This window comes from Globicephala melas, chromosome 6, assembly GCF_963455315.2.
Source record: "Globicephala melas chromosome 6, mGloMel1.2, whole genome shotgun sequence".
NCBI lineage: Eukaryota > Metazoa > Chordata > Mammalia > Artiodactyla > Delphinidae > Globicephala > Globicephala melas.
This window is the reverse complement of record NC_083319.1, coordinates 104,442,312-104,466,814: the sequence shown is the minus strand read 5'-3', so window position 1 is coordinate 104,466,814 and position 24,503 is coordinate 104,442,312. Positions and strand designations below refer to the sequence as shown.

The 24,503-nt window shown below is 48.3% G+C and overlaps 1 protein-coding gene across 2 annotated transcripts in view; it reads right to left on the bottom strand.

Moving 5' to 3' along the window:
- Positions 1-24,503, bottom strand: part of SCARA3 (scavenger receptor class A member 3) — a 41,372-nt gene that overhangs the window by 5,020 nt on the left and 11,849 nt on the right. Inside the window, exons 2-6 of one of the 2 annotated variants that reach the window (XM_060301292.2) lie at positions 16,218-16,397; positions 15,990-16,091; positions 14,646-14,765; positions 13,251-13,349; positions 11,218-12,261 (exon numbers count right to left, since the gene is read on the bottom strand). In XM_060301292.2, the coding sequence (XP_060157275.1) occupies positions 11,218-12,261; positions 13,251-13,349; positions 14,646-14,765; positions 15,990-16,017 (1,291 nt within the window). In that variant the 5' untranslated portion in view covers positions 16,018-16,091; positions 16,218-16,397. The remainder of the gene's footprint in view (positions 1-11,217; positions 12,262-13,250; positions 13,350-14,645; positions 14,766-15,989; positions 16,092-16,217; positions 16,398-24,503) is intronic. The other variant, XM_060301291.1, reaches the window with a different exon arrangement.

Here is a 24,503-nt window from a genome sequence, read left to right as displayed (position 1 = left end):
CTCTGGTGAGCCGAGCCTCTGCCTGTCCCTCCAGAGCCAGCCATGAGTCATGCAGTCAGAGAGGGGAGAGCTGGCAGGACCTGGGTCTGGCCCGGGAGGAAATCAACAAGCAAAGCTTAGTGGTTAGCATGGGGGGAAGGGATGTAGGCAGAGGCTGACCAGGGGCTCTCCACAACAGGAGGCCCTTCACCCAGCCTGTAACAAGATCTGGGTGTCGGAAGGGCTAAAGGGCAAAGTGGGGGGCAGGGAGCTAAATGCTTCTCTGAGCAGCGGGGGCACATTTGAGACAAAGGAGGAAACGTGATGGGGGAGAGGAACGGGGCACTGTGGAGTCCCAAGAAGGCCCGGAATTACTCAGGAAACCCTGGGCTGTAATTAGGCCATCCCGGCCCATTAGCGCAGAGCCACAGCTGACTGCATGTCTGGGACAAGTAGGTGGTCTGCTCCTGGTCTGCACTGGGAGTGGGGAGAGGGCGGGGGTCTGAGCAGAAACACCCATGGGTGAGGGAGTACATGGGCGGGGAGGGGGTGGGTGCAGTCCATCTCATAATCTAAAGCAACGTGCCAGCCTACAAAGGGAGAGGGAGACAGAAACAGAAGGGGAGGCTCTCGGGAGACTGGCCTAGTGCCGTGAAGGCACACTAGCCTGCACTTCAGAGGACCTGAGTTTGAGTCCCAGCTCCCCTAGTAACAAATCGGGTGGCTGGGTAAGTCATCTGGCCCTCTTTGGACTGCAGGCTCCTCTTTGTTCAGTGAGAATATCAGCCTGGGTCAGGGACGCTCAATCCTGTCTGTTGTTACCTGAGGAGCATTGAAAAAATGCCAGTGGATTTCCACGTCTGCCTATGATGGATTAATTTGTACAGACTCAACCTCCCGCTGAGAGCAACCAGAATCATTAGACAGAATGCCAAGACATCCTTCTGAAAGCTTTGGAGAGCGATCAAGGGCCAGACTCCCAGGGAGAAGGGAGACTCATTGGAGAAAGCCAGACCTTCTGTGCCTCTTTCTCCTCTCAAGGCATTTGTTGACTAGTAATTGGTTTGGGCAGAGACGCTGAGAAGCTGAGTAGGGTTTTCAGCAGCTTCACTGGGGCTGGGGCTCAGGGCTGCCAAGGTCCAGGGCTGAGATTCAGGAGAAAAGGAAGAAAGGAAACTGTGTGGGCATTTGCGGTAAGGACCAGGGGGTGGAGAAGCTGAGCAGAGAATTAGGCTTCATCCCTTCAGTCCCGTGGGGCTGGGGAAACAATAACCTGAGTTCAAGGCCAACAGGTAGTAGTGACCTGTAAACACTCCTCAAGGACTGTGTGCTGGAAGTAAGAATGTATCAGAAATAGGCCAGGTGTCATGGTAAGCTCTGTCGCAGGCACCAGCAGAAGCTGGTATAATTCTCCTTTTCATTAATCCCACTTGCTTCTCAATAACAAGCGAACCTACTAATCCTGCAAGCAGGCATGTTCCTCCCTGCCTCCCCTCCAGGTAGCTCCTCCGCCCTAAACCACAGAATAGTTCAAAGTTCTCTTTACAACATGTAAACTCCTGGACACTGTCTGTGGCAGGAGGAAGGAGGTTAGTGCTTAGGGAACGCATTGGTAGGTGTAATCCCTCGTCCTCAGCTTCTGCCCTGTGGTCATGCTTTCATTGATGCACTCAACGAGCGAATGTTTCCTGAGAACTTTCCAAAGGTCAGGCACTGTGCTGGGCACTGATGAACAAGACAAGGAGCCCACCATCAAGTGAATTAGATTCAGAATCATCCCTTCATTAGGACACCCTTTTATATTTTACCAACAACTGTTCACACAGTTAACATTGTTACTCACAACTACCCATGAGAAATAGGCAGGGCAGATATTATATTCCTACTTACAGATGAAGAAGCTGAATTGAAAGTAGCCAAGAGGGCTTCTCTGGTGGCACAGTGGTTAAGAATCCACCTGCCAATGCAGGGGACACGGGTTCGAGCCCTGGTCCGGGAAGATCCCACATGCCATGGAGCAACTAAGCCCGTGTGCCACAACTACTGAGCCTGTGCTCTAGAGCCCGTGAGTCACAACTACTGAAGCCCACGCACTTAGAGCCCGTGCTCCACAACAAGAGAAGCCACCGCAATGAGAAGCCAGCACACTACAATGAAGAGTAGCCCCTACTAGCCGCAACTAGAGAAAGCACGCACACAGCAACGAAGACCCAAAGCAGCCAAAAATAAATAAATAAAATAAATAAATTTATATATAAAAAAAGAAAGTAGCCAAGAGCCTTGTCCAAGGCCACTCAGCAAATAAGCAATGATGCTTTCTTGGCTCCAATTCCCAAGCGATAGTCTTAGGGTAGGCACTGTCTAGCACACACACAGAAATCCTCCTATAGAATAGGAAGAAACAGTCTATGAGAGGCACAAACACTATAGAAGTACCGCTGGCTTTCCGTTTGGCAAATAGAGACTCAGAATTAATCACAGAGCTGGAAGAAGTCTCAGAGAACAGCTGGTCTTATCCATTGATTTACATATGAAACAAAACAGAAGGAAACAAAAAGCCCCCAAAAAACCAGAGGCCCTGAAAGATGAAGTGATTCTGCCTAAAGACCCACAGCAAATTAGAATCCAGCCTCCTTCCCCGGACAGTTTAAGAGCCCCGGAGCTTCAGTCAGCACTTGGCACCTTGCACACTGGCTGTGGCCATTGCTGTCCCTCTTCCTTTATTCTGGAGAGCAGCTTGGCTTCAGCCAGAGGGAGACACTGCCAGCCCCAGCGTGAAAGCCGATCAGCACCTGTCTATGAATGAATGAATGAATGAATGAATGAATGACATGTTCCTCTAGAAAGGGATGTTGGTTTTGTCCCTGAAATTTTCTTTCAGATGTGAGAGGCTTTACATGTGGTGATTTAACAACCAAGAGAAATGTTGCCCAAAGACACAATTTAAACAAATATGCTGAGAGTCAAATGTAGCTCAAAGCGATGTCCCACCTAGCTCTCCGGTTAGGATGAGGTTCTTTGATGAGAACTCTGCCATCATTAGGACAGGAGCAAATATAAAGTCCCATGACTATTGTTGGGTTATACTTAGAGTGAGGTTCTCAAATTGTTCCCTTACTAACACTCTTGGTACCATTTCCTTCTTTTCCAGTCTGTCTCACACATGACACCTAATCAGGACCTGAGTGGAAATGCCTTTTTGGTATCTGCTCTCAGTGTCTCCTCTTCTGGCTGGGCACTAGACGTGTGCGTCTCAGAGCCATGGCAAGGGGTCAGGATCTTAATCATAGTGTGACCTTGAGCTATCCCTTAACCTTTCCCAGTCTCAGGTCACCTTTCTGTAAAGGTGCACCTGCAACACATCTTGTCCACGAAGGTTGTCAGGCTAGGGGAGGGACAGATTGGGAGTTTGGGACTGACATGTACACACTGCAATAATTAAAATAGATAACCAACAAGGACCTACTGTATAGTACAGGGAACTCTGCTCGTTATTCTATAATAACCTAAATGGGAAAAGAATTTGAGAAAGAATAGATACACGTATATGTATAACTGAATCACTTTGCTGTACACCTGAAACGTACAGAACATTGTTAATCAACTATACTCCGATATAAAATAAAAATTAAAAAAAAATGTTGTGAGGCTAAAATGAAACAAAGTGCGTGAATGGGCTTTATCATGATTGAATGCAACCTAAGAACAAAGTTACCAGAGGATGAACCACGAGAACTACCTGCTAATGCCTTCTCTGGAACACTGCATCCTAGAAGTCACACAAATACGTATTTTAGATGAAATGCTGTGGGACTGTTTCAGTTACTAAGGAAATACTCAGTACCTGGCTTTGTTGCCAGAATATGACAACAGGCAAACAAGATCTTACCTCACCTCCATCCCCTGCTACACCACCAATCTAGAGTAAAGAAAATATTAGCAGAAATGCTCACTGATATAAAATGACGGTAACACAGGTTTGAAACCAAATGGTTAAAGAGAACCAGAGAATCAGAGAGGTTGGCTCCAAGTCTGAGCTCTGTGAAGAAAACAGCGCTGTGTGGGATCATGGGGCCCTCCCTCCTGTCTCCTGCAGCTCCCTGAATGATCAGGCCCAGGCTTCTGGCCCCCCCAAATGTGACTATACATTCTAGAGCCTCCAGATCTCAGTGGCTACTTATTCTATTCTCTAGAGCCAAGAGCTGCTATATTTTCAGGTTGAACATACTTCCCACAAAGACACGCACTTCCTGGGGAAGGGTCCAGGAAATTGAGTATAGCCATACAAATTCCTGTATGGAATCCAAATTAGGAGTCTTCTGGGCCATTTTCCAGGAGAAAAACTGTTGGAAATATTGCTGGGAAGGACTAAAATGGAAAGGTAATGGTGTTTGTTATGGGCTGACTTGCGTTCCCTCAAAATTCACATGCTGAAATCCTAACCCACTCTGAATATGACCTCATAGGGAGACAGGGTCTTGACAGAGATCATCAGGTTGAAATGTTGTCATTAGGGTGGCCCCTAATCCAATATGACTGGTGTCCTTATAAAAAGGGGAGACTGGGACACAGAGACAGACACACACAGGGAAGATGTTATAAGGAGACACAGGGAGAAGATGGCCGTCTACAAGCCAATGCCTGGAATAGATCCTGCCTTTATCACCCTCAGAAGGAACCAACACTGCCAACACCTTGACTTTAAACTTCCAGCCTCCAGAGCTGTGAGATAAGAGATTTCAGTTCTAAGCATCCCCAGTCTGTGGTGCTTTGTTACAGCAGCCGGGGCGGACTAATACAGGGTTTACTTCAGAGTGAAGTACTCATAAGCAGACATAGAGCATTTCAAGTCAATTCAAAGAGTGGGCCAGGTAACCAACCTTTGATGTGGGATCTAAGGGGAAACTGAGGGCAGAGCTGTCCCAAGGGGAGAAGAGGTCAGTCCCTTTTGGGGAAATGGATGGACGGTAGACAGGAATAGAGCGCAGAAACTCCACCAGGAGGCCTGTGCTGTCAGCAGGGAGCATCTCTCGTTTGCTCAGGTGCTTTTAGGGGAATGCGAGTCTTAGGTGACTTTGGAGGAGGCCACTCAAGGCAGCTCGCACAGCACTGGATCTGAACCACCTTGCATCTGAATCCCATTTCCCTTCCTTGCGAGCTGCGTGAGCTTGACTAGACCTCATCTGGCAGCTGGTTCTTCAGTTTCAGGGACCATGGGAATTCAAGGCGATAACGCATGTGCCCAGGGTCTTTGCACGTCTGCTTCTCCACCTGGAGCGCCTCTGCTCATCCTTGCCAACCCTGCTCTACCTGACTTTCTCCCCTGTTCTCAGGCCTCATTTCTGATGTCACCTCTGGTGGTTGATTTCATGTGTCAATTGGGCCGGGGGAGCCCTGATATTTGCTGTGGACCTGCCGTATCAATAAACAGAGGATGTTGCGGCCATCAAGCCATCAGTCACTTGCAGCCACCCTTGACAGTGCACCCTGAGAGGATTCAGGATGGAATAAAACAGGATACTGGCCCAAGATAGTGAAGGTGCCTATCAAAGGAATAATTTCATTAAGCCCAGACTCTTGCATCTTCCCATACATAGAAGAGTGCTAAATTCATTAATTGAGATGTCTGGTTTTCCTTTAATTAGGAATAATCTTCTGATGTTCAACTACCTGGATTTTTTGGCAAAAACTCCTATATATGCTGGCTCTTCCCTTAACTCTTTGGAACAGTCCCTTAGAGCTATCTGAGAGGCTGTCTCCTGGGCTTAAGTCCTCGGTATAGCCGCTGAGTAAAACATCATTCTCAACTTGAAGATTGTGCATTTTTTTCAGCCGACATTGGTGCAACAGCATTCTGGGTGTGTCTGTGAGGGTGTTTTGGACAAGATTAGCATTTGAGTTGGGGGACCAAGTAAAGCAAATGGCTTTCCCCAATGTGCATGGGCCTCATCCAATCAGTTGAAGGCCTGAATAGAACAAAAAAGGCTGAGTAGGGCTTCCCTGGTGGCGCAGTGGCTGAGAGTCCGCCTGCCGATGCAGGGGACACGGGTTTGTGCCCCGGTCCGGGAAGATCCCACATGCCGTGAAGCGGCTGGGCCCGTGAGCCATGGCCGCTGAGCCTGCGCGTCCGGAGCCTGTGCTCCGCAACGGGAGAGGCCACAGCAGCGAGAGGCCTGTGTACCGCAAAAAAAAAAAAAAGGCTGGAATTAAAGCATCATCTCTCCTGGGTCTTCTGCTTGCTGACTCACCCTGCAGGTCTTGGGACTTGCTGGCTTTTACACCTATGTGAGCCAATACCTTCAATTCTTTATAATACATCAATCTCTCTCTCCAGAGAGCCTACTGGACACAGCATACATATACATCTTGCTGGCTGGTTCTGTTTCTCTGGAGAATCTAATACAGATTTTGGTACCAAGAATGATTCCAGGTGAACAGAATTTTAAAGATGAGTTTTCTGATTTGGTCTGTGGTTTCTGCAACGGGCTCTCTAATATGATTAGATTTAAAGATGCTGAGGACTCTCTATCCAGTAGTAAAAGCAGCCTGAGAATCCCTGGCAAGAGAGATACCCAAAATAATGGAGACGCCTAAGCGAGGATCTAGGCAACCATGTATGTTATACCTTTGAACATTTTGGTCAAAATAACAAGTATGATGAGATTGGCTGGTTGTTTCTAATGTTACTGGACAAAGTGGGGAAAGAAAAGGATGAGCTCAGGGATTCGAATTCCTAGCTCAAGGGCCCGTAAATGACCTGAAAGCTTCTATGTTTGCCCTGAAGGAGACTCTTACCCGCCGTAGCCACAGGGCTGAGAGGCTGAAAATCAGACCCGCAGTCTCCCCCTGTGACTGACTGAATTACAATGCGAGTTGAACTCCCAGCCTCCCAGGGTGTCTCCTGCTAAACCCAGGCCACGGACTGGGAAGGAATGGGATCCTGCAAGTTGGAATGGGGGTGTGTGGGAAGACCCTGATGGAGCTGGGGAACTTGAATCCTAAATTCTGATGCGTCTCCTCTGCCAGCGGCAGCAGTCTCTCTGTCCCCAGGAGAAGCGGCCTCTCCACCCCCGCCCGTCCCAGGGGGTTAACCCTGTGTTACCTGCGGAAAGGGTAATGACTGCCCCTGAGGCAGCTGACAAGCAAGACATTGCTGGTTCTCCCCAGTGACGACCCCACCACCGCTCTTGGCGTCTAGACCTCTGAGCAGACTCAAGTCCCAGCAGCCCCTAAAGTGAGGTACAAAGCGTGACCCGTGAGGAGGTGCACTACCCTCTGCGTTTTCTAACTCCTGCAGATAGAAACCCGGGCCACACGTGTGGGGATGGGTATTAAGGCTGTGGGATAAATCGTGGAAGGAACGGAAAGTTGGATCGGGCGGCATTTATTGCCACGGGCTCACTTAGCAGGGATTCTGCATCTAACTTTGCATCTTGGGGAGGAAGGAAGGGCTCTAACAGTTTGCTTCGCTGCTTGGCTGAAATATGGCCAAAAGGAGACCCACAGTGAGTGAATTAGAATTGCCAGACCTGCTTTGGGTTAATGTAGAGAAAGGGATTCCATGACTTAGGGAGACGGGAATGTTCAAGTGAGTTTGTCATTTGAAACTCACCCACCCTGGGAAGGACCAGAAGACATGCCTTTCACCACGACTGTGAGAGATAAACTTGAGAGGGAAGCCCTGGCATCCCTGGCTCTTCTCTGTGGGCCAGACTTCACAGAGGGAACTGCAGTCACGGAATTGGGACACGTAACCACAATGAGAGTGATTGGACCTGTGGTGGCAGGGACCAGAGGTGGCACTCAAGCCCCGAAGGCAAGGAGGGAATGGTCCCTGGAACTGACAGCAGGGTCAGTGCTGCAATCAGAATGTCCTGACTCCCGCAGACCATGGCTGGCTAGCTCGTCATGGGGTTCCTAGAAGTGAAATAGACAGGAAGCCTACTAATTCTTAACGTGTTCTGTGTAAGCAGAAAAGTTCTTGATCAAGTGAACAAGAGTCTAACCTGAATCATAAAAACAGAGTGTCATAACCCCCAACCAGTTCTCAGACTTGAGCCACTTTACAGACTCAGAACCCCTTGAATGAAGAGGCCAGGTCCCCTCGAGGAAGGACCCTTGTACACTACCAACAATATTTACTACTAATCATTTTTCCAGCCATCCCCAAAGGCCCCTATGGTCTTTTGCCAGGATAACTGTGCATTGGGCAAGAGGAAATAATCAGAACTTTCAGGCACCACTGGACACAAGCTCTGAACTGACACTGATTCCAGGAGACCCAACCATCACTGTGACGCACCAGTCCGAGTAGGGACTTATGGCGGTCAGGTGATCAGTGGAGTTTTAGCTGAGGTCCATCTCATGGCGTCCTATGTGAATGCTCACCAAAGGTGATATCAGCAGAGGAGGATTTTAATAATCAAGTGAAGAGGAGGACTTGTTCTATGGATTCCAGTCAGGCTTCTTCTCCAGCCACCCCTGTCATCAACCAATGGGCTCACGAACAAAATGGCCATGGTAGCAAGGATGGAGCTTATGCATGGGTTCAGCAACACGGATGGACTTCCAGGCCCCAAGGCTGACCTGGCTACAGCCACTGCTGAGCACCCAATCTGCCAACAGCAGGGACCAGCAATGAACCCCCAATATGGCATCATTCCCCAGGGTAATCAGACAGCTACCTGGTGGCAGGTTGATTACACTGGACCACTTCCATCATGCAGTGTTTTGTTCTTACTGGTTTAGACACTTATTCTGGATATAGAAGTGCCTTCCCCGCATGCAATGCTTCACCAAAAATACCAGCCATGTACTTGCAGAACGCATTATACATGGTATTCCACACAGCATTGCTTCTGATCAAGAAACTCATTTCACGGCAAATGAAGTGCAGCAGTGGGCCCATGATCATAAGATTCACTGGCGTTACCATGTCCCCCACCGTCTTGAAGCAGCTGGCTGAACAGAAGGGTGAAATGGCCTTTTGAAGACTCAGTTACAGTGCCAGTTCTGTGGTAATACCTTGCAGGGCTGTATATGCTCTGAATCAGCAACAAAAACATGGTGCTGTTTCTCTTACAGCCAGGACTCAGGTCCAAGGATCAAGAAGGGGAAATGGGAAGCCACCACTCACTATTAACCCTAGTGCCCCACTAGCAAATTTTTTGCTTCTTGTTCCCAGAAACTTATGCTCTGCTGGCTTAGTGATCTTAGTTCCAAAGGGGAATATTTCTGCCAGGAGATACGGTTCCATTGAACTGGAAGTTAAGACTGTTGCCTGCTCACTTTGGGCTCCTCATGCCTCTGAAATAACAGACAAAGAAGTTACTGCGCTGACTGGGATGATTGACCCTGACGGCCAAGGAGAAATCAGACTACTTCTCCACAATGGAGGTAAGAAAGAGCATGTCTGGAATCTAGGAGATCACTTAGGGCGTCTCTCAGTATTACCATGTCCTGGGATTAAGGTCAATGGAGAATTACAACAACCCAATCCAGGCAGGACTACTAACGGCCCTTCAGGAATGAAGGTTTGGGTCACCCTACCAGGTAAAGAAGCACAACCAGCTGAGGTGCTTGCTGAAGGCAAAGGGAATATGGAATGGGTAGCGGAAGAAAGCAGTTATAAACACTAGCTGTGACTCTCTGACCAATTTCATGAGCAAGGACTGTAATTGTCAAGAGTATTTACTCATTGTGTTATGATTATATGTTGACATATATGTGTATATATCTTTGTTTTGTTCCCTCTCTTATCCCCTTACTATGTAACAAAAAATACAAAATGTATTGACTTTATATCACAGTATTTAAATATTGTTAACTTTATATCATAATATTTAAGTTATGGGATATTAAGAAGAGTAAACATCACTCAAGGACTTTACCTCCTCTTCTGGGGAAGGGGTTAGTGCATTTTGGGTTACTCTCAGGATTGTTATATCATGTATATTAGGCAGAATTCTGACCTTGTTACTTTCTTTATTTGGAGATTAAGTATGATTTGAGGAGATGTGCATGGGTGTCAGGTGGATGAGGGACGTACTTGTGACAGTTCATTTTTATGTGTCAACTTGACTGGGCCACGGGATACCCAGATATTTGGCCAAACATTATTCTGGGTGTGTCTCCATTGTGTTTATGGATGAAATCAACATTTAAATCAGTACTGAGTAGGAACTCTGCTCAACATTATGTAACAACCTAAATGGGGAAAGAATTTGAAAAAGAATAGATACATGTATATGTATAACTGAATCACTTTGTTGTACACCTGAAGCTAACACAAAATTGTTAATCAACTCTACTCCAACATAAAATAAAAAGTTAAAAACGGGCTTCCCTGGTGGCGCAGTGGTTGAGAGTCCGCCTGCTGATGCGGGGGACACGGGTTCGTGCCCCGGTCCAGGAGGATCCCACATGCCGCGGAGCGGCTGGGCCCATGAGCCATGGCCACTGAGCCTGCGCGTCCGGAGCCTGTGCTCCACAACGGGAGAGGCCATGACAGTGAGAAGCCCGTGTACCGCAAAAAAAAAAAAGTTAAAAAAAAAATCAGTACTGAGTAAAGCAGATTGCCCTCCTCAATGTGGGTGGGCCTCACTTAATCAGTTGAAGGCTGAATAGAACCAAAGGCTGACCCTCCCCTGAGTAACAGAGCATCCTCCAGCCTGACAGCCTTCAACTGGCACACTGCCTCTTCCTGGTTCTACAGCAGCTTCCAGCCTTTTGAGTTGAACTAGGACATCAGCTGTGCAGATTTTGGACTTGCCAGCCTCCAAAATCACATGAGCCAATTCCTTATAATCTCTCTCTCTCTCCTATATCTCTGAAGAACTCTGCCTAAGACAGGGGTGAGATGGGAGGAGAAGAGGGCATCAGAGTGACAGGCATCTGAACTGCAGATGGTTGAGAGCACCAGTAAGGGGGTGGGAAGGGAGAAAACAAAAGGAGACAGAGTTTCCGAAAGATGAGATCTACCTGTATCTCTCTGTGGGCCCAATTAAACAGATCTGCACATATAAATCCAAATTTGTATGTCGGGCAAAGTGAGGAGCCATACACTTTTCCGAAAGAGGTTGGCAAGGACGTAAAAGCTGCCAGTCACCCCAGGAATTTGCTGCAGGATTGTATCAGCCCACTGAGATTTTTGCCCAAAACCAGGTCCTTCTGTGTTTCCCAAGGTCACCGAGGCCCTCCGGGAGCTCCCCGGCAGCCCGGCCCAGATCTGGCTCTCACCTCGTAGGATGGTGACGTTGCGCAGGATCTCCCCGTGCTGCGTGTCCACGGCCTTCATCTCCTCCATGACCATGGACAGGTTGCGGACGTTGAAGTCCAGGCGGGCGCTGAGCAGGCCAAAGCGCTCCCGGAGCAGGTCGGTGGTGGCCAGCATAAGGGAGACGGTCTTGTTCAGGTAGTAGAGCTCCTCGGCCTGGGTGTGAAAGCCCAGCGTGCAGGAGAGCCGCACGTCATCCAGGTACTTGAGCATGCTGTACACGTGGCTGTCGGTGGCGTTGATGTTGGTGAAGATGGTGCCGATCTCGATCTCATGGGAAGCCATGCGTCCTTCCAGCGTCTCGAACCTCTCCACCGTGCGGTTCTGGGCGTAGTGGGTGTGGTACTGCAGGTCGTGCATGTTCTCCTCATGGTCATCCAGGAAGGACGAGATGTTATCCAGCTGCAGCTGCAAGCCCATGACCTGCAGCACCAGGTCGTGCATACTCTCAGAATTCTGGCTGATGCGCTGGGAGGAGGCCCCCAGGGTGGCCTGGAGGCTCTTGACCGCTTCTCCCGTCTTGGCCGAGGTGGCGCGCAGGCTGCTGAAGAGCCGCGTGTAGTTCTGCCAGTCGGCGATCATCTTCTGGAGGGTCAGGGTCTCCTCGTCTGTCTTCCGCCGGATCCCGTGGATCCACTCAGAAGTCTGCCCCACGGTGAAGTTGATCTGGTGCATCGCAGCCTTGACGTTGTAGCACTCCTGGGTGAGGTCCTTCAGAGAGAGGTCCAGGCCGGCTGTGGTGGCCTGCCAGCCTCTCACCTGGGCCAGGAAGAGCCCCAGAGACTGGTTGATCTGGTGGACGGAGAAGGAGCAATTGCCCATCTCCTGGGAGATCTGACCGCTGGTGGTGGAGAGCAGTTCGTGGGTCTGGGAGGTCTGGTCCAGCTGGACCTCCTGAGCCAGAAGCATCTTCTGAATTCCCTCCAGCTCCGCCTGCAGCTTTCTGATCTCTTGCCCCAGCTGCCCAGCCTCATGGCAGAAAGAGCAGTTGTTCGGGGCTTTCAGCTCTTCAGGAGAAAGGGACAACATTTTGAGTTGCTGAAGGATCACGGGACAAAGGTTGCTTCTTTAACATTTCAGAGCATAATGAATTGGCAAGTGGCTTTCCTATCCCTCTTCCTTTCCTAAGACCTGCTATGAAATCCTTTTTGGAAAAGTCTTGCCACCTCTATGCAACCTTATTTCTACCAAATGTCTTTACTCTGACCTGAAATGTAGGCTTTAGGATATTTTCTCCATCTCACCACCAAATTCTTGAGAGTACGTATCTTCATAACTTTTCTGAGGTTGCCCACAACCTCCCATTTACATTTTATTTTTACAATTTCTCCCCACATTTTAATATTCGTGCTTATCTGAGCCCGTCACAAGCTCGTGGAGAAAAGGGTACAGGGATAGTTTCCCCCGCGACTGATGAGAAATGAGGCTCAGAAAAGTGACTTGCCAAATGTCACTCAGCTAATTAGTGGCAGACTAGGACTTTCTCTTCCCACCAAGCAGACCCCCTCTAAACCCTTCTATTATGGCTCCTTCTGTCTCATTCTCAGAACAAGAACGTCCCTTGTGAAAGCAAGAGACGAAGAGACAGTAAATTGTGCAAACTTTAAGGCAGTGATGAGGAAAGGGCCGACTTGTCAAGAGCACAGGGAAGATCTTAAAAATAATTTCAGATACGTGAAGGTATTTGGCGAGTGGACTTGCTTGTCTCTGGCTTGCTTCTCTACCTGGAGGCTCTGCTAGATCCGTGCTCACAGAACCCCGAGCCCCATTCCTGGGTGCACCCCCAGGGTAGCAGCCCTCGTTGGCTGGATGTTCTCCAGCTGGACAGGGAGGCCGGGAGCCATGGCTGTCTTTCCCTCATGCCTTGAAGCTTGGTGAAGGCTGCCCTGCTGCAGGGCACCATGGCATGGGAGGAACCCTGTCTCCCCCCGCCCCCTGTCAAGTAATATCGGCCTTCTGTCACGGTCATTAGCACATCTGGACACTGGACACTCACCCAGCCCTTGGAGATTTTCCTGCATAGACACAAGCTTCTTGTCATAAAGGGCCTGGGCCAGGGAGATGTCTTCTGAGAGAGAGTCCACTTTCCTGAAAACTACAGGGGAAACAGAGATGAGAAAAGGGTCTTAGCTCAGAGAAACAGCAGTCGTTTGTTAAGCAGACAAACCATGTATCAGCCCCTCTGTGGCCAAAACCGTTCACTCTTCTGTGGGGCTTCCCAATGGCCAGAGTCTGTCACACATCTCTTAAAAATATATATCTGTGTATCTATATATCTATAGATATAATCTTTTTATATATCTCCCTTAAGTGTATATATGTGTTTATACATATGTGGGTATATATGTGTATATTAGAATATGTAATAGTACATAAATTATACATATACATATCTAATTTCCACCCCCCTCAGATTTTAGACCTAGGAGCTGACCACAGGGTAGAATGGGGACAAATAAGAAAGGAATATAAAAATAAAAATTATTCTTAATCCTATCCATCTCCGTGCCTCACCTGAGTCCCAGCTTTGTCTTTAATATCTAGTACACTGGAGCAAACAAACCTACAGGCTTCCCTTAGTAAAAAAGCTTTTTTTAAAATCTGAAGCTAAGAATGGAATGAGATTGCGGTTAAGAAACTTTCAAATTTGTTTTCACTTTTTAAACATAAATGGTGTTAGTATCCAGAGGCAGAAGCTACCTGAAACTGGCAGCTCGCATCACCTGGGTCAGCCACCACAGTCATACAAACTGCTGAGTGTGTGAGAACCACCAAACTTCAGATCCCCGGGCCTCGCTGGCAGGACTCTGACTTAGTAGGTCTGAAGGAGACCCAGGAGTTTGCATTTTAACAAATCCTGGGGGCAACCCTGACGCAGGTACACATCCAACCTCACTTTGAGAAACACAAAGGCCATGGCAAGGGCTTAGACATTGTCCGATCTGGTGATTTCAACCCTGGATGTACACCAGAAGCATCTGAAGAGCTTAATTACTGAATTAATTCCATTATCCGAGGGGGGGGGACAGGCATCCATATTTTTTTACAGCTCCCCGATGATTCTAACATGGGGCTGAAACTGAGAACTACTATCTAGTCCTAGCCTCTCATTTACCAGCAGGAAAACAGAGGTCCTGAGAGGGGAAGTGCCTTGTTCAAGGCCACACAGCTAATGATTGACCAGAAGTTACGAGCTAGTCTTTGCAGTTTGAATCAGGCACTAAGAGCCCCTAGTCAGGAAGATGCTGGCTCTGGTCCGTGAGCCACAGAGATGTGTGTTTGTCTTTGTAGGGGGTTTTGGCACTGAAAGGACCCCTGATGAGAAACTCCCCCCGCAGCCCGGGGTGGAGAGCCCTGGACGAGCGGGATGCTGCTGGCAGCCTGCACTCACCCAGAGAGGCCAGCACGGCCACAGACACAAGGAGGAAGGCCAGAAAGAGGTAAAGGATCCGCACCGACGTGTGCAAAGACAGGTTCTTCTGGCAGCGGCTGCAGCGGGGCCCCGGCCGGCCTGTGGAGAGGGGGGACAAAAAGAGGCCGGTGGCAGAGGCCGCGGCTAAAGGGTCAGTTCTCCTGCTCTGGCCTGTCTCATCCCATTTTGAACCAGCCTCAGAAAGGGAGCTGTCCTGGATCCTCGCCTCTACCCACTCCACTGCCTTTTCTGGAGGTCCTAGAGCTTTTATGAATAGGCAAGACCACAGCGAGGATCTTCAGAGTACGCGCCCGTCACACCATCATTCTGTCTCCATGGCTTCGTCATTCAGCCCGTGGTGCAGGAAAACACCTCTTCCCGAAACATCAGCCCCCTCACAGGGCAGCCAGCCTTGTCTCACCATTGGGTGACCAACTCCTCCCGGTTTGCCTAGGACTTTCCTGGACTTTAGCACTGAGAGTCTTCTGTTCTGGGAACTCCTTGGTATTGGGCAAACCAGGATGGTTTGCCAAGACTGTCTCAGTTTTAAAGCTGTAAGTCACACATCTTGGGAAACCCCTCAGTCCCAGGCCAACCAGAAGGTGGGTCGCCAGTCCCCAAACTTTGCAGGTAACCAGAAGTTCTCCTGGAAGCCAAACGGATGATTCCAGTGTATCAGCTGGTCCTTGTTACAGAGGAAGGTTGGAAGAAGGTGCTCCTGGCGGCTCTGGGAGGTGGCCAATGGCCAGCAGGAAAGCTGTGATGCTCCCAGCTGTGAAATTTCTAAGATGGATTCAACTTCAGCTGCACATTATGAGTACCAGGAATGTTTAAATTCCCTGATGCCCATCCACACTCCAGACCTAAAGAGATCAGAATTTCTAAGGGTCGGTCTCAGGCGTCCCTGGGTGGTTACAGTGCACAGCCGAGATTGAGAACAGCTGCTCTAACCTCTACCGAAATCCACCAAGAAGCCCTACTGCAAATAACAGTTCAGAGGGCGTTGGTTTCTCAGATCAGCCCCATGCCAAGCTGGTCCTGTGGGCCTGAGAAGGACGGGCCACTTGATGGGCATGGGATACAATGAAGGGGACAGTTCTGGGCCAGCTGGAAGAGAGGCCCTGGGGGAGATGGTCCCGGGCAGGTCTGAGGAGGAGCCCTGGAGACAGAGGTCACGTGTGTCCAACTCGGACTTCATCTGTACCGCATAACCCAGGCCCATGCAATGCTTCCAGGGAGCAGCGGGGAAGGCACAGCCAGGGCTTTGAAGCCATGCGGACAGACAAGTCTGTCCCCAGCCTGGGGTCAGCCCGGAGCCCTTACCCTCCTGTGTGCACGGGAAGGACGGCATGTCCTCGTCGTCGTCGGCTGCCAGCTCCTCTTCTGTAACACACAGCGCATCTCCGTCGCCAGCGGCCGACCTCACTGTGATGGAGCCAGAGCTGTCAGACCCAGGCTGGGGAGCCACGCGCACCCCTCTCCAGCTGCCCCATTCTTTTACTGTCCCCACACCCTGCGCCCACCCCCGCCCCTGGGTCCAAGTCAGCCCACCTGAGTTCCAGGTGACCTGACAGCAAGCAGAGCAAAGAAGGATGGAGGTCAGAATCAAGTGGCTGAGGAACTGGGATGTCCCAACACGTCTGGGGGAGGAGAGTTCATGGTCTCTGGCAAACTGGTAAAGACACGCAGGCCAGCCCAGGTGCCTTCTCTATCTGTGCCTTGTTCAGACCCCTGGGGTGGAGTAAGAAAAGGTTGCTTGTTCTGGCTCAGCACCCTTCCATTCCCTGACACGTTGTAACCAAAGCAGGATTCTGCTTCTGCAGGGACAAGGGCGAATCTGGCCTCAGCACAGTCCCCGCCAAGACTCTGCATCCAGCCCAGCTGGGGGGCTTCGGAGAGGAGGAGCTGGCAGTGTGAGGACACGGGATGGGCACAGCCTCTGCCTCACACATTGCCTTGTGCAGGACGTGCCAGGGGGTGGAAGGGACCACGGCTGGAACAGATCTCATGCCGGAAGGCTGATTCCATGCTCGTTCCCTGGGATCACGTGCTCTCTAAATAAGACCTAAGTGATGTATTCCCTCATTCAGAAGATTGCTCCCATTCCCCCAGACACTGCATAGCCCTTCCTCCTTACAAGATCTGCTCTTTTTATGAATGACCAGAAGAAAGATGTCCAGTATTGGCAGAATGAGCCGGACCTCCAAGTGGGTGTTTGAGAAATGAGGTGGTCTGCATCGAGCTGACCAGGGCTTCTGTGCGGGGAAGTCCGGGTGCAAGCTTACGATGACAACTAAATTGCCTGGCAGATAGCTGGCGGGGGGATTTTTTAAGCTACGCCTGGACATCCAGAGGCAATAAAAGAAAAGATCAATACATTTGACTACATGCTAGTAAAACAACACTTTTGCACGGCCATAAAAGCAAATGACAAGCAGGGAGAAAATATCCATAGCATACCTCACAGATGAAGAGCTCATATACTAAAGTTATAAAGAGCTTTTAAAAACTGAGGAAATAAAGGACCAAAAATCCTACAGAAAAATGAACAAAAGACCCAAACAGGCAATCACGAAAAGAGATACAAAAATGGCCCCTGAATAATTTAAAAGATGTTCAACTTTACTCATAAGACAAATGCAACTTAAAACTACACTGTGATAATATTTCTCACCCATCCCATTGACAAAGACGCAGAGGACAATACACGTTGTTGGCCTAGGTGGTGGGGGGAGTTGGGGTCTGAATGCAAAATGGCCCAAAGCTTGTGGAGCGGGGGTTTAGCAGATGCATTTACCCTTCAACACAGCAACCACACTTTTATGAATTTGTCCAGAATACAGACCTCCAACAATCTGAAAATATATGTGACAAGGTTATTCATTACAGGATTACTTGTAATTACAAAATTTGGGAACTATCTAAACGTACAGCTATAGGAGATCGGTTAACACACGATGGCATGTATACACGCAATGGGGCTCAGTGCAACTCTACAAATGAATAAGGAAATCTCTATTAACCGATGTGGAGTCGTTTCCAGGAGATATTAAATGAAAACAGCAAAGCAGCACATATGGCATGTCACCTTTTTGTAAGAAAGAAGGGAAAATAAGAAAACACGCATATATCTACTTATCGTTAAAAGAAGATAAACAGGAAAAGTAAACTGAAAAACAATGAAGTTGTTTTCTACAATGGATGGGGTGGGGGAAAGGGATATACGAAGGAGTCACAGTTCTCTGAATATAATTTTTTTGTATAGTTTGACTTCTGAAAACATGTTAATATCTTACATATTCAAAAAATTCAATTTTATTAATAAAAAATACTTGGAACCAAATAAGCCTTGCTTGCTTGAATAAATACAATAAACATAGTACGTGGGGAAAAAAAAGGAAAGAGGAACTAATCTAAGTAAATTATGACACAGTTTGGACTCTGTAATCTCAGTCTAGGATGTGATAACGTAGGATTGGGGAAGAAGTGCAAACAAATCTTGAACTTTTAAAGCAATTTTATTTCTTGGTGTAGCATGGGTAAAGCAATTCCAAAGTTATTTTACATTAATTCAAGATTCAGCAAATAGAGTAAATGCCTTGATGTGGTTTGGACCCAGGGTTCTCACTGTGAAAAAAGGGATGCAGAAATATACAACGGGAGAGACAAATAAGAACCCCTTGGAGCTGGACTGAAATTTGAAGGTATCAGTGGGAATTAGTAATTTCTAAAATATGTTTATGTGTGTACATATTTGTTTATGTTCATATATAGGTATAGATGCATCTATATTTGTAGCTACGTGTATGCATATAAGTTTGTTTGTTGAAAGGTCCAGGAAGCAAAGACACCAAAATAGCCCTGAACACCCCTAGCAATCCAGTTGGTCTCTAATACCATTTCCCACTAAAAGGAACCCAGGCTTCTTAAAGAAATGGCTGATTTTAGGGTTGGGGCAGAGGGTAGGTAGAAGATGAATCTAGAACATCTTCCTATTTCAGAAATTAAGGGAATGCTCAAAAAAAATGATAGGGGCATATCAAAAAGAAATAGAAACCGGCCTGAAGATGCCCCCACTGGCCAAATCTGGGACAATTTGAGCACTAAAATAATTAAGTATAATAATGAAATTACAAGTCATTGAAGAAACAGGAATCCATACCAATGATAGACAGACAGACAGGTAGGGAGAAGGGAGGGCTCTTCTTACTGCTGGAGTTGGGACTGCAATCATCATGATTAAGACCAGATCATGTTAGAACCATGAGTGGACGCCACCTCTTGGGAAAATTTTGATGAAGAACAGTATATATGTATGCTTACGTATAAGCCTTTATCCATGGCCTTAAACTGTCTGCTTACAGACTACTTATTAGTTGCAAGGGAGGAAAAAACCCAGTAATTACATAGTGGGGAAATCAGGCAACGCTGACCAGCACACACCATCATTTACGTAAGTTGCTGGCCAAGGGTGCATAACCACAATCGAATCGTGAAGAAACATGAGAAAAACACAATGTAAGCATTGTATTTTTAAAAGTTGGGGGGGGGCTGTATTTTTCAAAAATATTAGAGTCAAAAAAGACAGTTGAAAGGTGAAGAGACATGACAACCAAATGCAATCCTTAATGTTAAGCTAGAGCCCGCTAGAACCTGGAGGGAAAAGAAAACCCATCGAGGTTATTATCTGATCAACGAACATCGGAATACATATGGTACATTAGATAAAGAACTGAAGCGCATTCATGAAGTTCATAATTGTACCCTGATCATATTCCTGTTCTTAGGAAATCCACACTGAACTATTCAGAAGTAAAGAACCATGATGTATGTAACTTACCCTCAAGAGCTTCAGGAAAAATTTATGTGTCTGTGTGCATATGCAATAAGTGTGTGCATGGATAATACTGCAGTGAAAATCCTTATACGTAAAATGTTATGCACATATAGGACTTTATTTAGACAGTTTTCTAAAAGTGAATGGACTGGAGCAGATTGTAAGAACATTTTAATGTTCTAGAAACCAATGAACAAACTGACATCTAGAAAGGGCATACAAATGACACTTCCACCCACACAGCATATGAATATATACTGATATACTAGTCCTTCCCCAATGAGTCTTATAAAAAATAAATGTCTTTATGAGTTTAACTCAAAGAATCTCCGTATTTTATTTTGCACGTTTAAGAATTATTAGTGAAATGGAACATTTTCAAGTGCTTGCTAACCATGCCTTTCCACGAATTAACTATATGTAGCCTTTGCCCATTTTTCTGTTGAACTGTTGGTTTTTCTTTTCACAGAAGGTTTTGATGAGAACATAACCTATCATCATGTGTCTTGCAGATGTTTCATTATATTTATTTCTGAAAATTGTTAAAGCTTGTGTGTGCATAGCTTTGGGGCCACCATAATGCACTCCAGGGGGACGGAGAGGGTGGGGAGGTGTGGAAGGGCATTCATATTGTAGCCCCTGATTAAACAGTGGATCCTGAGGGGTCTGTGTTCAAGACTCTTTCTTCCAGAGGGCATTTCCTAGACTTTTGCCAGGTGCCAGGGGGGCTACCGATCTGGGATCACTGTGGTTTGATTCCTTAGATTGGATCACCCAAGTGTGCACATAGAATATATACTAGATCCCCAGACCAGGTGAGGGCAAGCCTGTGTTAACCCAGCACCGCCCCCTTCCCCTCACCCGGAGTGTCTGGAGATATCCCATTTCCTTGTCAGTTCTCTAGCAGGTAGATTTCGCATCTAGCCTCTTTCCCTTCTCCTCCCCCCTTTTCAAGGAGCAGACTGGCTGGGGTGAGACTCAAAATCATTAACCACAGGTCTGGGCGCTGACCAAACAGTAGGAAGACCGTGGCCCATCAGAAAACAATGGGGCCAAAAAAAAAAAAAATAACCCCAACCAGAATGGCTGTCCCAGGGTGAGAGCACCTGGAAGCAGCATCTTCTAGGGTTGGAGTTTTATGCTGGGAGGTCTTTGGTTCAGCAAAGGTCCACAAGTGCCCCTTGTGCCTCTCACAGCCTTGTCTTCTCCTGCACCCAAGACTAGAGATTCCTAACATCCAGCTTGTGCATTTGTGGACTCGTTTGGTTTCAGTCCCTAATTTTAAGGGTTTTTTTTTGGCTTGGTCCCTAGGGATTTCCCGTTTTCTTTCAACTCTAGCTATGCATTTAGCAGTTTGCTTGTAGTTTATCAGGCACTTAAACTTTATAACCCAGGAATATTTTAAGTTGGTAATGCTAGAAAGTAGAAGCTCCAATTTTTGTTTTTCTTTGTTCCCTTTTTTAAAGTGATGAAGGGTTGGATCTTGCCTTGGGGCAATCTTCACAACGATGCTATAAACTTTAGAGTCGGTAGTACCACTTTCATAGGCAAAAAGACTGCGGTTCAGAGAAGTTAAGAGTGTTGCTTAACAGCACCCAGGATATGTGGTGAAGCTGAGATCTGAACTCGGAAGTCTTCTCTACCGCACCCACTCCCCACTCAGAGTAATGAGACAAGGTTCTACAAATGCTAAGAATCCTTGCTCCTGTGACTACAAGGTGAGCAGGTAGAAATGAAGGGGGCTGGGCCCAGGACTGGCCATGGTTCTCAGGTTCTCTGGCAATGACCCGGAAGCAGCCTCATTTCCCAAGTGCTGTGCTGTCGTGACCACTGTGACCTACCCGGGAGCCAAGAGGCAGAGTGGGCAAGGAATGCCCGATAAGTGAGGGCAGCCCTGAACGGGCTCAGTCGGGGAGGGACTGTGGGTAACCCCAAATGAAAGATGCCACCATCACTGCCATGAGTGCCCTCTGCTTGTCCTCCAGGTCACGACTTACATGTCGCCTCCTAGCAGCCTTCCCTGAGCTCCCAGACTGGAGGAAGTCTCTTGCTTGTTACACGTTCTTCCATGTGGTCTGTATTTTCCCTTTGTGGAATGCAGTATACCTGTTATTATTTATCCGACAGCTCTCTTCCTCAGTGTCTAAGATCTGAGGGTAGGGACTGTGTCTGTCTTTTTCTCTGCTTTACCCAAAGCCCCTAGCACAGGGATTGGCACAGAGAAGTGCTCAACAAACACAATTTCGCATGGGACTATGAATGGTTTTGTGTTACCCTTCCTGGTAGGGGGTCTATGCCTGCACGTGTAATCATGGAGAAGCCCGGTGCAAAGACCAAGGTCAGCCCCCTACCCTCAGAGACTCTGAGTTAATGCGGGGGGAAGGCAGAGACCTGGGTTCATACCCTTTATCCCCACAGCTAGCCTGACAGAGAGACAGGGTGAGAAGTTATTCTCCCAGTTTTACAGATGGGGAAGCTGAGTTAGGAGGAGGAGGGTTAACTTTGAATGCCTGGCTAAAGCCACAGGGACGGCTAGTGATGAGACAGGCTGGGACCTGGGACCCTTTGCTGCAGTGCTTGCACCTGGACAGAAACGTCTCCTCCAGCAATAACATACAAAGAAACTATAAGGGGCTAAAAAGAACTGCGTGCATGCACAGTTGGGGCAAGTGACGGACATAAAGATACCGAAGACCAAAAAAAAACCCCAACTGCCACTTCTGAAGAGCCGGAAGCAAAAACAGGGTGTTGGGAGCAAAAGCAGGGTACTGCACGTGCCCCCTGCATGCAACACCACCTAAGGGGTGGGCAAAACTCCTAAGCCATCCCTCCGGCCTGCCCCATGGACACACCCCTACCCTCACCCCATATAAGAAAGAAGCTCACACCCCACCCCCGTCGGGGAGCAAGCAAGGAAACCTGTGGTTTCAGGGGCCCCAGTAAAGCCTTGCCTGAATTTCTTGTCTGGCCTCTGATCAATTTCTATTGACTGGGGAAGGCCAAGACCCCTGATCTGTAAGAGTGGCAAAGCCTCCTGAATTTCATGCTTGAGTTTCCTCTCCACAGTAACAAACTGCAGGTAGCCTCTGTCTGATACAGTTAGTGTGTTCTCGTGTGTGTGTATGTGTGTGTGTGTGTGTGTGTGTGTGTGTGTGTGTGCACGCTTTGGAGGAGGGTGGGTACAGTAGCAGAAGGAAGGCTGACATGACTGGTACCCTTTATACGTATCCTAAGAAATCAACCTCTTGAGCCCCGCTTTGTGTCTTAAGGCTGTCACCCTATCATCAATCTGCCGACAGTTGAAGAGCATAACATCGCCTGGAATGTTACCAGGACTGCCGTCGCTTCCCCATAAACGAGCGCCACAGGCGAGGCGGTGCCTTCTGTGCTGTGTCAGACCAAACCCTCGCCCTAACTAGCGGCACCCTCTCACCCCCCAGATGATTTCAGCCGGAACCACGCTGTGGGCTGTTGGATTTACCGCAGCCCCGGGGGCCCCTCAGGGAGGTATTCCTTCCACTCCTTGGAGCAGAGACTCCTCCTAGGCCTGTGTTTCTCATCTCTCTCCATCCCTGGTGGTGCCTGCGTGCCCGCCCCTGTGACTAGGCCTCCTCCCTCTTCTGGCTCCAGGGTCAATTTCATCACTTCCCTGTTTATAGCCTTTGCAGGGAATCTGGGAAGACTTAAATCAAGCAAGATGGACACCAACCTTCAGCAAACACCCCCTCGGAAAAAACACAGCTCTGTCATAACTCTGCTCTCCCACCGAGAGCCCCTAGATTGGCAGTCATTAGCAAGTGAGAATTCACCGAGACCCGTCCGATACTTTGCGGAGCCGCCCGCGGGAAGGGGAATGATGGCCAGCGCGATCTCAGCTCTCTTTAGATGAGGGGCTTCGCAAATGTTTGGCCCTATTCCCTTTTTCCCTTTGCTGACGTCACAGCTCCATAACTCACAGCCCCACCTCTCCCCACCGTCCCCCCTCCCCGGGTCCCATGCCCAAAGAGCTCTTCTCTTTCTAATCCTTCCAACTTCCTGTTTACTAGCGCTGAGCCACGGACCCTGGGGACCCCTAATTTACCTATGGCTGGAACGCTATAGCAACTGTTCCACTTCAGCCTTGTTCAGCTGAAGGAGGACATAATCCAAAGCTTTGCGAGGCTCTTAGAAGCCAAACCCTGTGCAAGCACGCACTCATTATACTCGCATTACACCAAGACTGAGCCAGTCAGAGGAAGGATGAGGAAACAGACATAAAGAATTGAGAGGAGCTGGGCTTGAGGGACAGAGGCTATGACTGATGAGAGGATGATCGATGAGACAGGATCTGTACTCTCCCCTTGCACTGGACCAAGTGGGGTCAGCAGAGACAGGAAAAGAATTCTCCGCCCCCCTCTGCATCTCCCATGCTGCCTGTTCCCATGCCTTCTGGGGCCATGTGACTGAGTGTTCCCATGCCTTCTGGGGCCATGTGACTGAGTGTTGGGTGCCCCAGCTTTCCAGAGCTTTCAGAGAGAGGGAGTGGGAAGGGAACTTACAAGTCACAGAGCCCACCTGTCATGTTACAAAGGCTGGCAGAGGTTAAGTCATCTGTCAGCTAGTTAGAGGCTCCGAAATGCCCAGGGATCTGAAGCAAGATGCAAATGCACACACAGAGCGCTTGCAGAGTTACACACACCCAGCGCAGACAGGCCACGGAGCTCGGAAAGGCCTCTCCCATCCAGGCTCAGCATCTGTTTACACGTCTGGCCTGCCAGTGGTTTGTCATCCCCATGAGGTCAGGAAATCTTCCCTCAGCCTCTTTCAGCACAGGGCTGACCTCATAGTGGGTGTTCAAAAAAGATGGGTTTGCTGACCTTTTGAGAAGGCCTGCATCCTTAGTTAATTGTTAACTTCTGCCCTTTTAATTAAGAGCTCAGTTTTACTAAAAAAAAAAAAAATTAATGATTTAAAATATGGTTTAAATATGGTTTATTCTTAGAGTTCTCCCTGGCTAGGGA